This window comes from Ranitomeya variabilis, chromosome 7 (genome assembly GCF_051348905.1).
Source record: "Ranitomeya variabilis isolate aRanVar5 chromosome 7, aRanVar5.hap1, whole genome shotgun sequence".
NCBI lineage: Eukaryota > Metazoa > Chordata > Amphibia > Anura > Dendrobatidae > Ranitomeya > Ranitomeya variabilis.
Genome location: NC_135238.1, coordinates 60,831,632 through 60,844,779, shown reverse-complemented (window position 1 = coordinate 60,844,779; position 13,148 = coordinate 60,831,632). Strand labels below are relative to the sequence as shown.

Here is a 13,148-nt window from a genome sequence, read left to right as displayed (position 1 = left end):
ACTATGACAGCTGGGGGCAGGCTGAACACCCCCGTGCCTGTCATGTGATTTCTTCTGTGATGTCCAGCCTGTGGCAAGGTAATGGTAGTGCTATAAAGGGATCCCCTGTTTTTTATGTATATCACTACAAGCAGACAGTATTGACTTTTTTAAGTAACTGTGGATAATATTGTCTCTTATTTTCTAGGTGCTGCTTTAGACATGATTGTTGCTATGGAGATGCCGAACATTTTGGTTGCAATCCTAAGAACCATCATTATGACTGGAAATGTGTAAATCGCTCCATAAGATGTGGTAAGAAAATGGAAGAATTTGTCATATTAGGGTATGTGTCCACGTTCAGGATTGCATCAGGATTTGGTCAGGATTTTTCATCAGTTTTTGTAAGCCAAAACCAGGAGTGGAACAATTAGAGGAAAAGTATAACAGAAACATATGCACCACTTCTGTATTTATCACCCACTCCTGGTTTTGGCTTACAAATACTGATGGAAAATCCTGACCAAATCCTGATGCAATCCTGAACGTGGACACATACCCTTACAAGTTTTCTGGGGAACAGACAGGAGTCAGAACTGGTTAGAGTTTCCAGACCTGTGGCGATTCACAATTAACCATTTAGTAGAACGGCCGATGTCGGCATTCAAGGGGTTACACAGCAGTGATTGGAGTTAGCTCTGGTCATGGCTGTAGAATACAGCCAGCATCTGCCTTGTACGTTGCAGGCTCAGCTGTTAAGCCCGCTCCTTATACATCAGACGTGAACCGTACAAATAACGGAAAGCGGTTAAGATAGGTTTCCAGTAAATTTGTCTGCACATGGAATAGTAATTGTAGCTGTATCATCTTTTTGTCTTTGCTCTGCTGTATCCATACATTACCCTCTGTGGCAGATGTATCCTGTGATCTTTAGACCGAGTACCATTCCAGTACATACACAAATTGTAGACCACTGAATGACATTATCGCCTATCAAATTCCTCCTCGCAGCTCTCAGACCCTTCACATGTAGCTTGGCCCTCTTTCTCCCTTTGTATACCCCCTGTGCAATTAAATTGGGTAAAATTTATAAAATCGTCTTAAAGCAGAACAGTCTTTGTTGCCCATAGCAACCAATCACAACACAGCTTTCTCATCTTTTAGAAAGTTGCTTGAAGGGAACCTGTCACCAGGCTTGGCCAATCTAAGTTCCGACCATCACCTTTCAGGGCTTATCTACAGCATTCTGTAATGCTGTAGATAAGCCCCCGATTCGACCTGAAAGATAGGAAAAATAAGTTTTATTATACTCACCCCGGGGGCAGTCCGGACCGATGGGTTTCGCAAGTCCGGGTCCGGCATCTCCCATTTTCTTATGATCGCCACCGTCCGGCTTGTGTCATGGCTCCCGGCATCGCGCTCCTGCGCAAGCGTACTTATCTGCCCTGTTGAGGGCAGAGGAAAGTACTGAAGAGCACAGGCGCCAGGAAAGGTCAGAGAGGCCGGGCGCCTGCACACTGCAGTACTTTGCTCTCAACAGGGCAGATAAGTATGCCTGCTCAGGAGCGCGATGCCGGGGAGCCATGAACCAAGCAGGAGGGTGGCGATCATAAGAAGATGGGAGGTGCCGGACCCATCGGACCCGACTGCCCCGGGTGAGTATAATAAAACTTATTTTTCTTATCTTTCAGGTCGGATCGGGGGCTTATCTACAGTATTATAGAATGCAGTTGAAAAGCCCTAAAAAGGCAGTGGCCGTATCTTATATCGACAATCCTGGTGACAGGTTCCATTTAAAGAGTAACTATCACTTAATATTATAAGCTTTGAATAATATTGCTAATCGGTGGTGATGTGGGGGGGCGCTAGAGCCAGATATAATTTTTGTATTACTCCCCTTCTTCAAAGAGCCATACATTTTATATTTCCGTAGCCATGTGAGAACTTCTCTTTTGTGGGACGAGTTATAGTTTTGAATGGCATCATTCATATTACCATTAGATGTACAGAAAAACGGGAGAAAAAACTGAGGTGCAATGGTAAAAGGCAATTCTGACTTTTTGATCAGTTAAGTTTTTACAGAGTTAGCTGTGCAGTAAAAATGACGAGGCAACATAGTTCTGCAGGTCAGTACAAACATTGCAGTACCAAACTTGAATAGGGTTTTTTTTTGCTTTTTGAATAAATGATAGAAATTCTGAACTCTGGAAAAATAATTTTTTTTGGTTTGTGCCAACATTTTGCGAGACCCAGAACTTTTTTATCTTTCCATTAATGGAGAAATATGAGGTGTAATTTTTTTTAACACACCGAGCAGTAAATTTTATTGGTACCATTTTGTATTTTTCTAAGTGTAGTGATCAACACTTTTTTTAACATGTCGATTTTAATTTTTTTTTATTTTTTCTACTTTAAAATTGCTGAAGTTGTACTAGAAATGTAGAGTTTGATTGGACATTTACGGATATGGCAATATCAAATATGCTTATTTTTACTAAAGGGAAAAAAGGAGGATGATTTCAATTTTCTTTTTCTTAATTTTTGTTACATTATCCCCCTAGGAGACTTGTACCTGTCACTGTTTTATCGCATGTACTATACACTGCAATACTACAATTTTATTCATGGTCTTGTATGAAGCCTAGCCACAGGCTGTTCTTCACAGAAGTACCATCATGGCAGCCATGGAACCCTTCACCAAGCCGCTCACTGCCAGGGCAACCTATTGACACCCCATAATCACATAGCGGAGGGGTCAAGGGTGTCCGGAAATTAATGCCGCCCAAGATCATGTTGTCTAAATGCTGCCATCAGTGATTGACAGCAGCATGTAATGGATTAAGAGCGGTAATCAGAGCTCGCTGCAGTCGCTACTATTAAAGGCAGATGCTGGCTGAGTAACACAGCCGGCATCTGTCTTGTGTGGGCGGGCTTAGGTTCTGAGCGTGCTCCAGACAGTTGCACCAGTTGTATGATATAATGGTATGTCATGGACGGAGAGGGGTTAAGCAGCAGTCTTTGAACCTAACAAATGCAGCATCAGCACTATATAAATGCAATAATAAACCCGCTTATGAGTCATTAGGTTCACTGTGACCTTACTGAAGTGAGCACATAACTAATTTGTTGTTCGCTGTCCTAAATTGGAATTACACCACTAGTAATTTAGCCCCCAAACATAGGGTTACTGGACTGTTTATAGAAAGCACTTCCGTATGGTTCATTGTGAGAGGCATGTAGTGCAGAGCAAAGGAAGCCACTTATAGTAATTATGGTTCATTCTGATGTAAAACAAGTCGATTTCCACGAATGTGGTTGTACTCGGATATTCTATCTTTACCATCCTTACATATTATTTTCATTTGGTAAGATGGAAATAGGTTTTACAACATGTCTACTATAATACATTGTCATTCAACCCTTTAAAAGAAGAAATTAAAATCAAATACACCAACGACTAACATCTCGATTAAGTTGTTCTGATTTTAGATGGTAATGCGGCCATACGTAAATGGACTAATGGACTATGAAGTGGTTACTCACCAGTCTAGTGTGGAGTGTACAGATAAAGAGGCAGCGATAGTTCTCCTCCAGTTTATATCAGAATACAGTTACTGCTTTTGCAGGCTTATTTGATGTCCAATACAGTGCTCGAATAATTTTGTCAACTAATATACAAGTAGTGCTCCCATATACAACAGCACGGTGGCTCAGTGGTTAGCACAGTCCGGATGCCTTGCAGCGCTGGGGTCCTGGGTTCAAATCCCACCGAGGACGACATCTGTAACGAGTTTGCATGTACCGGCTACTCCGTTTTTTTCCCAAACTCCAAAGACATACTGGTTGGCGCTCACAATCTAAATTCCCGATGGGGACAGTGGTCATGATATCTGTAAAGTGCTGTGGAATTAATGGTGCTGTATAAGCAATTAAGGTAAATAATGTTCGTTTATAATACTATCTCATGCACTTGCATCTTTTAGAGCCTCTATACAGATTCATTTTCTGCCATTCCTATATTATTCTATTTGTTGCTTGGCCTCTTTTAACATCATTAATATCTGAAAGGGTTTTGTGAGTTTTTGAACACCGGTTTATTGGGACGTCTTATTGTTGTTTGCACTTTATACCAACCTACCGGAAGTGGCACTTAGGTGTCACTATCCCTGCTAATTGTACCCATTTTAAATTATTATTTTTTGTATATATTTCTGTATATTATGTAATAAAGCAATTATTTATTAATTCTCAATTGCTCTAAGGCCACTTTTCCTTTTTCAGTTCCATTGTGTATTTTTTGTGGCAGAACTAATATATTGTTGGCCCTTTTTTGAAATTAAGGTAAATAAATATACTGCTAAGTGAATCGCATAATTTAGTGTTAAGGGGAAATTCATACTGCCAGTAAATACTTCACAGCCTAACTGAGAACTCAGTTAGCATTCCCACAAAGTGTCCGATAGTATTACCATACATAGGGATCATACCATGTACTGTAAAATATACACACATACATCCATGTACACAAATGCCATGCATTGATGATGTGTATCTCTGCTTTCCTGGTGTCAAGCATGCATGTGGTTCATGGACCGCCTGGTCCCATGGAGGCAGGGTTGGTTTTAGACAAAGTGGGGTTCTGGGCAAAACCTTAAAGCGGGGCCCCAAATGCTCACAGGTTGTATTTACATGCGCTGAGTTGAGTCTATTAAACGAGCATGATCGACAATATTGAAGTCTTTCAATGCTTGTTTCACGTTCTCTCCCCACTGGCTGAAGATGAAAGATGGGCACAGAACAATCACTAATAGATCAATCTGTCCCCATACAGTATCATATTATTAGCAGCATATCTGCAGTTTTCACCGAGTGATGCGCTGCTGAAAACAATGATTTTTGTTCTGAAGTTCTGAAAAAAACAATCCATCCTCCATATAGTATAATGCACACCCCATAGTCCTCCATCTAGTATAATGTGAACCATAGTCCTTCATACAGTATAATACACTTCCCAATATAATAATAATAATAATAATTTTTATTTATATAGCGCCAACATATTCCGCAGCGCTTTACAAATTATAGAGGGGACTTGTACAGACAATAGACATTACAGCATAACAGAAATCACAGTTCAAAACAGATACCAGGAGGAATGAGGGCCCTGCTCGCAAGCTTACAAACTATGAGGAAAAGGGGAGACACGAGAGGTGGATGGTAACAATTGCTTTAGTTATTTGGACCAGCCATAGTGTAAGGCTCGGGTGTTCATATAAAGCCGCTGTAACCAGTTAACTGCCTAAGTATGTGGCAGTACAGACACAAAGGCTATTAACTGCATGAAGTGTATGAGAACACGATGAGAGGAACCTGATTATGGTTTTGGGTTTCTTTGTTTTGTTTTTTGAATTTTAATTTTTTTTTTGAATGGGCCACACAGGGATGGTTAGGTTAATGCATTGAGGCGGTAGGCTAGTCTGAACAAATGAGTTTTTAGGGCACGCTTAAAACTGTGGGGAATATACTCCATATAGTATAATGCACTAGCCATAGTCCTCCATACAATATAATGCACACCAAAGTCCTTCATATAATGCATTCCCTATAGTCTTCCATACAAAATAATCCTTGATAGAGTATAATGCAGCCCCCATATAGTACACACAGTATAATGCACTCCCATAGTCCTCAACAGAGTATAATGCAGCCTCATATAGTATAATGCAGCCACCATAAAGTATAATACAGCCCCATATAGAGTACAATGCAGCCACCACAGAGTATAATGTGGGTATAATGCAGCCCGATATATTGTTCAATGCAGCCCCATAGAGTCTAATTTAGGTATAATACAGCCCCATATATAGTACATTGCATCCCCCATATATATAGTACATGGCAGCCACCATATATAGTATAATGCAGCTCCACATATAGTATAACGCAGACCCCTAGTCCTCCAGTATTATGGCATCCACGATGTAATCACCGATTACAAAATAAATAAATACGATGCTCACCTCTCCCCATTCCCCCGCTGTTCCACTGTCTGCAGTGTGTCTCCTCAGTAGCGTGTCACGTAATGAAGTGATGTCATTGCACCCGCTACATCAGACGCAGAGAGAGAATGATGGAAGAGGGAACGTCAGCTGACGTTCTGTCGTCCATTTCTTTCAACTGTATCGGTATCTATGATGCCGATACAGTTAAATACACGATGCGGGGGCGGAGCTGGCGCTGGCACCAGGCCCCCTCGACTCACGGGACCCATAGCGGCTGCGTGGTGTACCGCTGTTAGCGGCACGCCGCTGGCTTGGGGCCCTAGGCATATTTCTAGTTTGTCTGCCCCTAATGCTGGCTCTGCTGACTTTTACTGGAGCTCTTGATGATGGAATCATGCTTGAGCTGCAGGTAGGCACCAGGTACCACTCCTAGGCAGTCTCCGGAACAGCTGCAGCTGACCCCAGGGGTTAGGTTTGCTGACATGGACTGGACTCGGAGTCACAAACAAGGCTAGATTTGGATACTGGAACACGCTCAGTCAGCCGGAACAGTCTCAGGTTACAGGTAGCTCCAGAGCAGCTTCAGGATTCAGACACTGCTGAGGCAGCTTCAGGCTCAGATACCACAGGGGGGGCAGTGTCAGGGTTCACGTGCTGCCAATGTGGCTTCAGACTCAGGGTGCAGCAGGAAGCAGTGTTGAGGGTTCACGTGCCGCTGGTGTGGTTTCACAGATCTCAGTGTCAGGCTAGGGACAATACCACACAGGAAACTACAAGTTAGGGTTCAAGCCTTGGTAACAGAAGGACCAGGAGGTTGGGTTCAGGCCCATGGCACTCAAGGACCTGGGGTTCCGGCTCAGGGCCTGGCCACACAAGGACCAGGGGTCTGGGTTTAGGAACTGGGACCAGGCAGCTCACTAGTTGCACCAACACTAACGAGGAAAAACGTTGCTCATGCACCTCCCTACTGGGAAGGGTGTCTTTTATATAAGATGCCTCCCAGCTATATTGGCCAGGGGCATTTTCATAGTACGTGCGCTGCACCTTTTAAGACCAGGGGTGCGCGCATTCTAGGCAGGCTCCCGGGAAACGTGGGCAGAGTGCACAAGACACAAAGCAGATGGGAAGCTCACCACGCGGCCAGAGCTTTGAGTATGTCGGCGTCCCTGCATGGAGGGAGAAGAGGGATCATGAGAGGGTGCCAGCACTAGTGTAACACATGGCATATTCAAGAAGATCTATTCTAGCTTTCAGAAAGAGGGATGGAGTTTTTTGGCCATCCAGGCCTTAGGTAACCAATTGGCTTTGCAAAGGCCTGCCCAAGATTGACTAAACACTGTAAAAGTTGACTTGTGTTAAAAGATTTTCCAGCTTACATTTTTTATTCAATTGGCTTCTTCTACTTAAAAATAACCAATACACTTGTACTTACCTATAGATGGTCCAGTGGCAGCTCTCCGCTACGGCTTCCAAAGTTTGTTGAAATAACTGGAGTGGGGACATTATATCGATATCTTGTGACTGCTTCAGCCAATCACTGGCCAGAGCGGTCTGGTGTCGCTTACCTCTGCATCACTGTTAAGCCCAGTTAATAGGGGCAAAAGTCACACACTGTTGACATGACATTGCCACTGCAAGAAAGACTGATATGGGAGCAGAGAGCCGACACTGGAGCAACAATGAGTAAACACAGCTGAATTGGTTATTTTCTTATGTACAAACTTTCCACACAGGATGACATTTAGAGGTTTCGTCAACCTCAGGCAGGCCTTGGCATAGCGATTACCTAAGGCCTGGATCCCAAAAAACATCATCTGTCTGAAAGCTAAAATAGATCTTCTTGAATATGCTATGAAAGATCACGTCATCAATTCATGGTACAACTCCATCAGTGGCGGACACAGACAGAAATGGCCTCTGAGCAAGAACAAGATATGGGCTCTTTGATGTCCAATATCTCATGATAATGTACAACTCCATCTGCTTTGGAAATAGAACTGGGCCCCTTTACCTTTGGGCCCCTGAGCGGCTGCACAGGTTGCACCAATGATATGTCCAACCCTACAATTCCTAACTATCATGTCATGTGTTTTCCAAGTGGTGACTGTATCCCTCCCATCCACTCTTGTTACACCCTGATCCCCCCATAACCACTACTGACCACTTCTCTTATTTGCGTCGCCAACATTCTACCAAATTGACCAATACTACTGAGAGGTGTAGAGTACGTCTATTACATACCACCATGTTAAAGGCTGGGCGAGCAACGGGGAAGAACAAACGTACTGAATACTTGTTTTGTTTTTCAGATTACACAAGAGACTTCTGCCAAAAAATACTGTGCAAATGTGACAAAGAATTAGCGAAATGCCTGCAGAAAGCACCTTATAAAGCAAAGTACGCCCTGCATCCTAATTTTTTGTGCGGGAAGGAAAATCCCCAATGCAAGTACTACGACGACTGATACAAGAGAAAAATGAGTCCTTTGTACAGAAATCTGTCACGTTCCCAAAAATCATCCATAGCTGAAGACAAATATGTGGATCAATAATCATAAATGCCAAGGGTGAATGGACTATAAATTCTCAATTACTGTACTGTAGTGTTTTAATTACTTAAAGAGGTTGTCCACTACTTTTTCATTGATGACCTATCCTTAGGATTGCTCGATTGCGCAGCTGCTCCATCTTCTGATAATGGCAGCATCCGGGTACTACACCTCCTCTTCCTATTCAAATCAATAGGAGGCGGATGTGTAGTACTGTCACCGCCACTATCAAAAGATGGAGCAGCACATTAGCACATACCACAAATTAGAAATATAGTATAGTTCTTCTGATTCACTATATCACTTACCTCATGTAATTGCAGTAACAGGTGTCCATGGTTACGACCTAATATTGCAACAGTTAGATAGCTGTTAGTGGTCGTAACCATGGATATCTAAGCTACTGCAATTCCTGCAGATGAGGCAAGTGACATAGAGAATCAAAAGAACTATACTACATTTCTAATTGGAGGGATTTGCTAAGATTATTGTTATTACACCAACTACATATTGGGATGGGATGTTGGAGATGGAAATGACCCTTTTAATTTTATTCTGCTGACACTTGGCTGCTCTTCACCCTAATAATCATGGGGATGTCTTCTCATGGACCATCATTGTTGAAAAACGTTGGAAGTTTTCCATGATTATGTTTTTAAACTGTGGTAGCATTTCATATTTTCTGATGTATAATATAAATACATTGTAATAATGTGTTGGAAAAATAGTTGATTTGATTGTGACATGTGAAATGCTTATCTAGATAGGTGAAAACACTTTTTACTTTGAGTCTTTACAATCAAGAAGAAAATATCGACTCATTCATAATTGGAAAAACTGACGGTTTGGCATAAATTCGGGGCTATAATAAACTTCAACTCATTTTTGTCTGTCTGTGTGCACTCTGTTCTTAAAGATCAAGATCATCGGTCCATAGTCACTGGGCCAACCTACAACCCCAATTCCAAAAAAGATGGGACACTGTGTAAAATACGCATAGAAGAGAGAGAAAAGTAGCGCAAATGAAGTGCACACACAACCCGAATGAATAAAGTGAACAATGCTTTATTGAGACAAAAAGTGCTTACAAAGACATAAAAACATTTAAAAAGCATATAAAACATACCCAAACAAAAATCAAAAATCAATATCCCCTGTATATGAGGATATGAATAAAGCAGGCTCCAAAGAGTAAAGGCCCCGTCTCACTAAGCGATTTACCAACGATCACGACCAGCGATACGACCTGGCCGTGATCGTTGGTAAGTCGCTGTGTGGTCGCTGGGGAGCTGTCACACAGACCGCTCTCTCCAGCGACCAACGATCAGGGGAACGACTTCGGCATCGTTGAAACTGTCTTCAACGATGCCGAAGTCCCCCTGCAGCACCCGGGTAACCAGGGTAAACATCGGGTTACTAAGCGCAGGGCCGCGCTTAGTAACCCGATGTTTACCCTGGTTACCAAAAAAAACAAACAGTACATACTCGCCTTTCGGTGTCCAGGTCCCTTGCCGTCTGCTTCCTGCTCTGACTGAGATCCGGCCGTACAGTGAGAAGTGAGAGCAGCAGTGACGTCACCGCTGTGCTCTCACTTCTCACTGTACGGCGGCTCAGTCAGAGCAGGAAGCAGACGGCAAGGGACCTGGACACCGAAAGGCGAGTATGTACTGTTTGTTTTTTTTGGTAACCAGGGTAAACATCGGGTTACTAAGCGCGGCCCTGCGCTTAGTAACCCGATGTTTACCCTGGTTACCAGTGAAGACATCGCTGGATCGGTGTCACACACACCGATTCAGCGATGTCAGCGGGGCCTCAACGACCAAAAAAAGGTCCAGGCCATTCCGACACGACCAGCGATCTCGCAGCAGGGGCCTGATCGCTGGTACGTGTCACACATAGCGAGATCGCTATGGAGGTCGCTGTTGCGTCACAAAACTTGTGACTCAGCAGCGATCTCGCTAGCGATCTCGCTATTTGAGACGGGGCCTTAAAATAAACCCAAGAAAAATCCCAGTGAGTAACAATAGATCACAAGTAAGAATAAATATAGAGATATGTATGTGCATCTATCACAAGCTCAAGTGGAAACACTCCTCAAACACATATTGAATAGGTAACAATACCACATAGTGGTTTAGTAAAAAGGGTTTTATTCCATCTGGAACATGATTATAGTAGAAATTTGCAAATGAAAAGAAGATAAATACTTAACAATCCAAAGTATAAGTGAGGATATCCCACACTGAGCACATGTCCGACAGTGCACAATTCATAAATAAATGCATAGATGGTAATACCCACTGGGGATGACGGAGCCCGCTTACTCCCAATGCGTGTCACTACTCCAGGTAGCTTCGTCCGGGGAAGGGAGAAAGAGATGGTCACGTCGGGTATAAATAGTAGCAAGTGCTCTTACTGAAAAGCTAATAATTGCCAGCACATGTGCCCGGCAATCATTAAGCAATGGAACAGTCAGTCAGGGTCATGGCGTAAATAGAGAGGGATGGGTAATAGATCTAATCCAGGTACAGGGCTTAGAAAATACCAGCATGCATTCTGGAAGTGTGCATGTCACCCCTCGGAAGCCCCAACGGCGCCTGCGCTAGCTGCATCGCCGCGTCATCCAAGCAGTGAACGCCCACTCCAGGAAATAATACGTGCAAATTAGCAAAAATTCTACAGGCCAGGGCTGTGCATATCGCATAACAGGCAACCGGCAGCGCCTGAAAAGAAACCGCTCCACCGCGTCATCAAAAAGTAAACGCCCACCCCAAAGAAGTGGTGCATGCGCAATAACAAAATTCCACATGCCAGGATACAAACCGTCACTCCGCAAGAGCAACAAAAGCGCCTGCGCAAGATACCGATTGTCAACATGCATTCCGGAAGCGTGCGTATCACCACTCGGATGCCCCAGCGGCGCCTGCGCAAGCCGCACCGCCGCGTCATCCAAGCAGTGAGTGCCCACTCCGGAAAGCAGTACATGCGCAGTAACAAGAACAAAAACAAAAAGTTCCACAAGCCAGAGCCGTGCATATCACACAACAGATATCCAGGCAGCGCCTGCGCAAATCTGCTCTGCTGCATTATCAAGATGTAAACACCCACTACGATGAGGTGGTGTATGCGCAGTGGCATGCTTTCCTAATGTAAAAATGCAGAACATCACACAGCAAGATCAGCCACAGCGCTTGCGCAAGGTACTCCACGATGGGCTGTTAAACAAAATAATCTCCAAATATCCACTGAGGCAACATAGTTTGTATTTCGAGTATACATAATTAGTCCATAAATATATGAAATAACACATTCAGGAATGATGAACACAAAGGCCTCTCAAAGAGATATAAAGACAGGCCACAAGAATGTATAGTTAAAAATACATATTTTATTTCAACAGAAAAAGGTAAAAATCTCAACCTTAAATACAGAATTACAATATAGAAAGTACCTCCGATCTAACACAGGTCTAATGGAAGCCCATACAAATATCTAAGTGTCGATACAAAGACATGTACACTGTGTTCCAAATTATTATGCAAATAATATTTCCTCATATTTTCTCTAAATTACCTATCCGAATTGCAGTCATTGTTATTTCCAGTCATCTACTATTCTAGTATAATTGCAATGTTTTGGAACAAACTGCCTATGAAAACAGTATCTTTTTAAAAAAAATAAACACTCAAAATGCATGTTCCAAATTATTATGCACGGCAGAGTTTTGAAACTTTGTTTTTATTTTTAACAAAAAAATGGTCAATTGTGAAGTTATAAGCATTATCAGCTTATTACAAAATGAAATCAAACAGTTTTCAAGTGAAAACTTTATTCTAGGTGATGTTACATTAGCACATAGGACCCCTTGTTCGAAAGAAGCTTCTGAACTCTCTCGTCCATTGAATTTGTCAGTTTTTGGATGGTTTCTACTTCAATTGTTTTGCATGTGGACAGAATACCCTCCCAGAGCTGTTGCTTAGATGTGAACTGCCTCCCGCCATCATAGACACTCCTTTTGATGATGCTCCAGAGGTTCTCAATGCGGTTGAGGTCAGGGGAAGATGGTGGCCACACCATAAGTTTGTCCTCTTTTATGCCCATAGCAGCCAGAGATGCAGATGTGTTTTTTGCAGCATGAGACGGTGCATTATCATGCATGAAAATGATCTTGCTGTGGAAAGCACAGTTCTTCCTCTTGTACCATGGCAGGAAGTGTTGTTAAGTGTTGTTTTAGAAACTCCACATAGATTATGGAGTTCATCTTTACCCCTTCAGGGGTCATAAAGGGGCCGACAATCTCTCTCCCCATGATTCCAGCCCAAAACATTACTCCACCTCCTCCTTGTTGGTGCCTTAGCCGTGTTTTCATGGGGTGTCCATCAACCAGCCATCCTCCACTCCATCCATCTGGACATCGAGCGTTGCACGGCACTCATCGGTGAACAAAACGGTTTGGAAGTCAGTCTTCATGTATCGTATGGCCCACTGGAGCCGTCTCTGCTTGTGTGCAGTGGATAGAGATGGTCGACAGGATGGCTTACGCACAGCTGCAAACGTCTGAAGGACCCTGCATCTTGTTGTTCTGGGGACGTTGGAGGCACCAGCAGCTTCAAAAACTT

At 43.1% G+C, this 13,148-nt stretch overlaps 1 protein-coding gene across 1 annotated transcript in view; it reads left to right on the top strand.

Moving 5' to 3' along the window:
* LOC143786009 (phospholipase A2-like) overlaps positions 1–9,412 on the top strand; it is a 32,914-nt gene extending 23,502 nt beyond the window's left edge. The window contains exons 3-4 of the mRNA XM_077275177.1: positions 188–294; positions 8,291–9,412. Coding sequence (XP_077131292.1) covers positions 188–294; positions 8,291–8,445 — 262 coding nt within the window. The 3' untranslated portion in view covers positions 8,446–9,412. The remainder of the gene's footprint in view (positions 1–187; positions 295–8,290) is intronic.
* Positions 9,413–13,148: the final 3,736 nt, after the last annotated feature.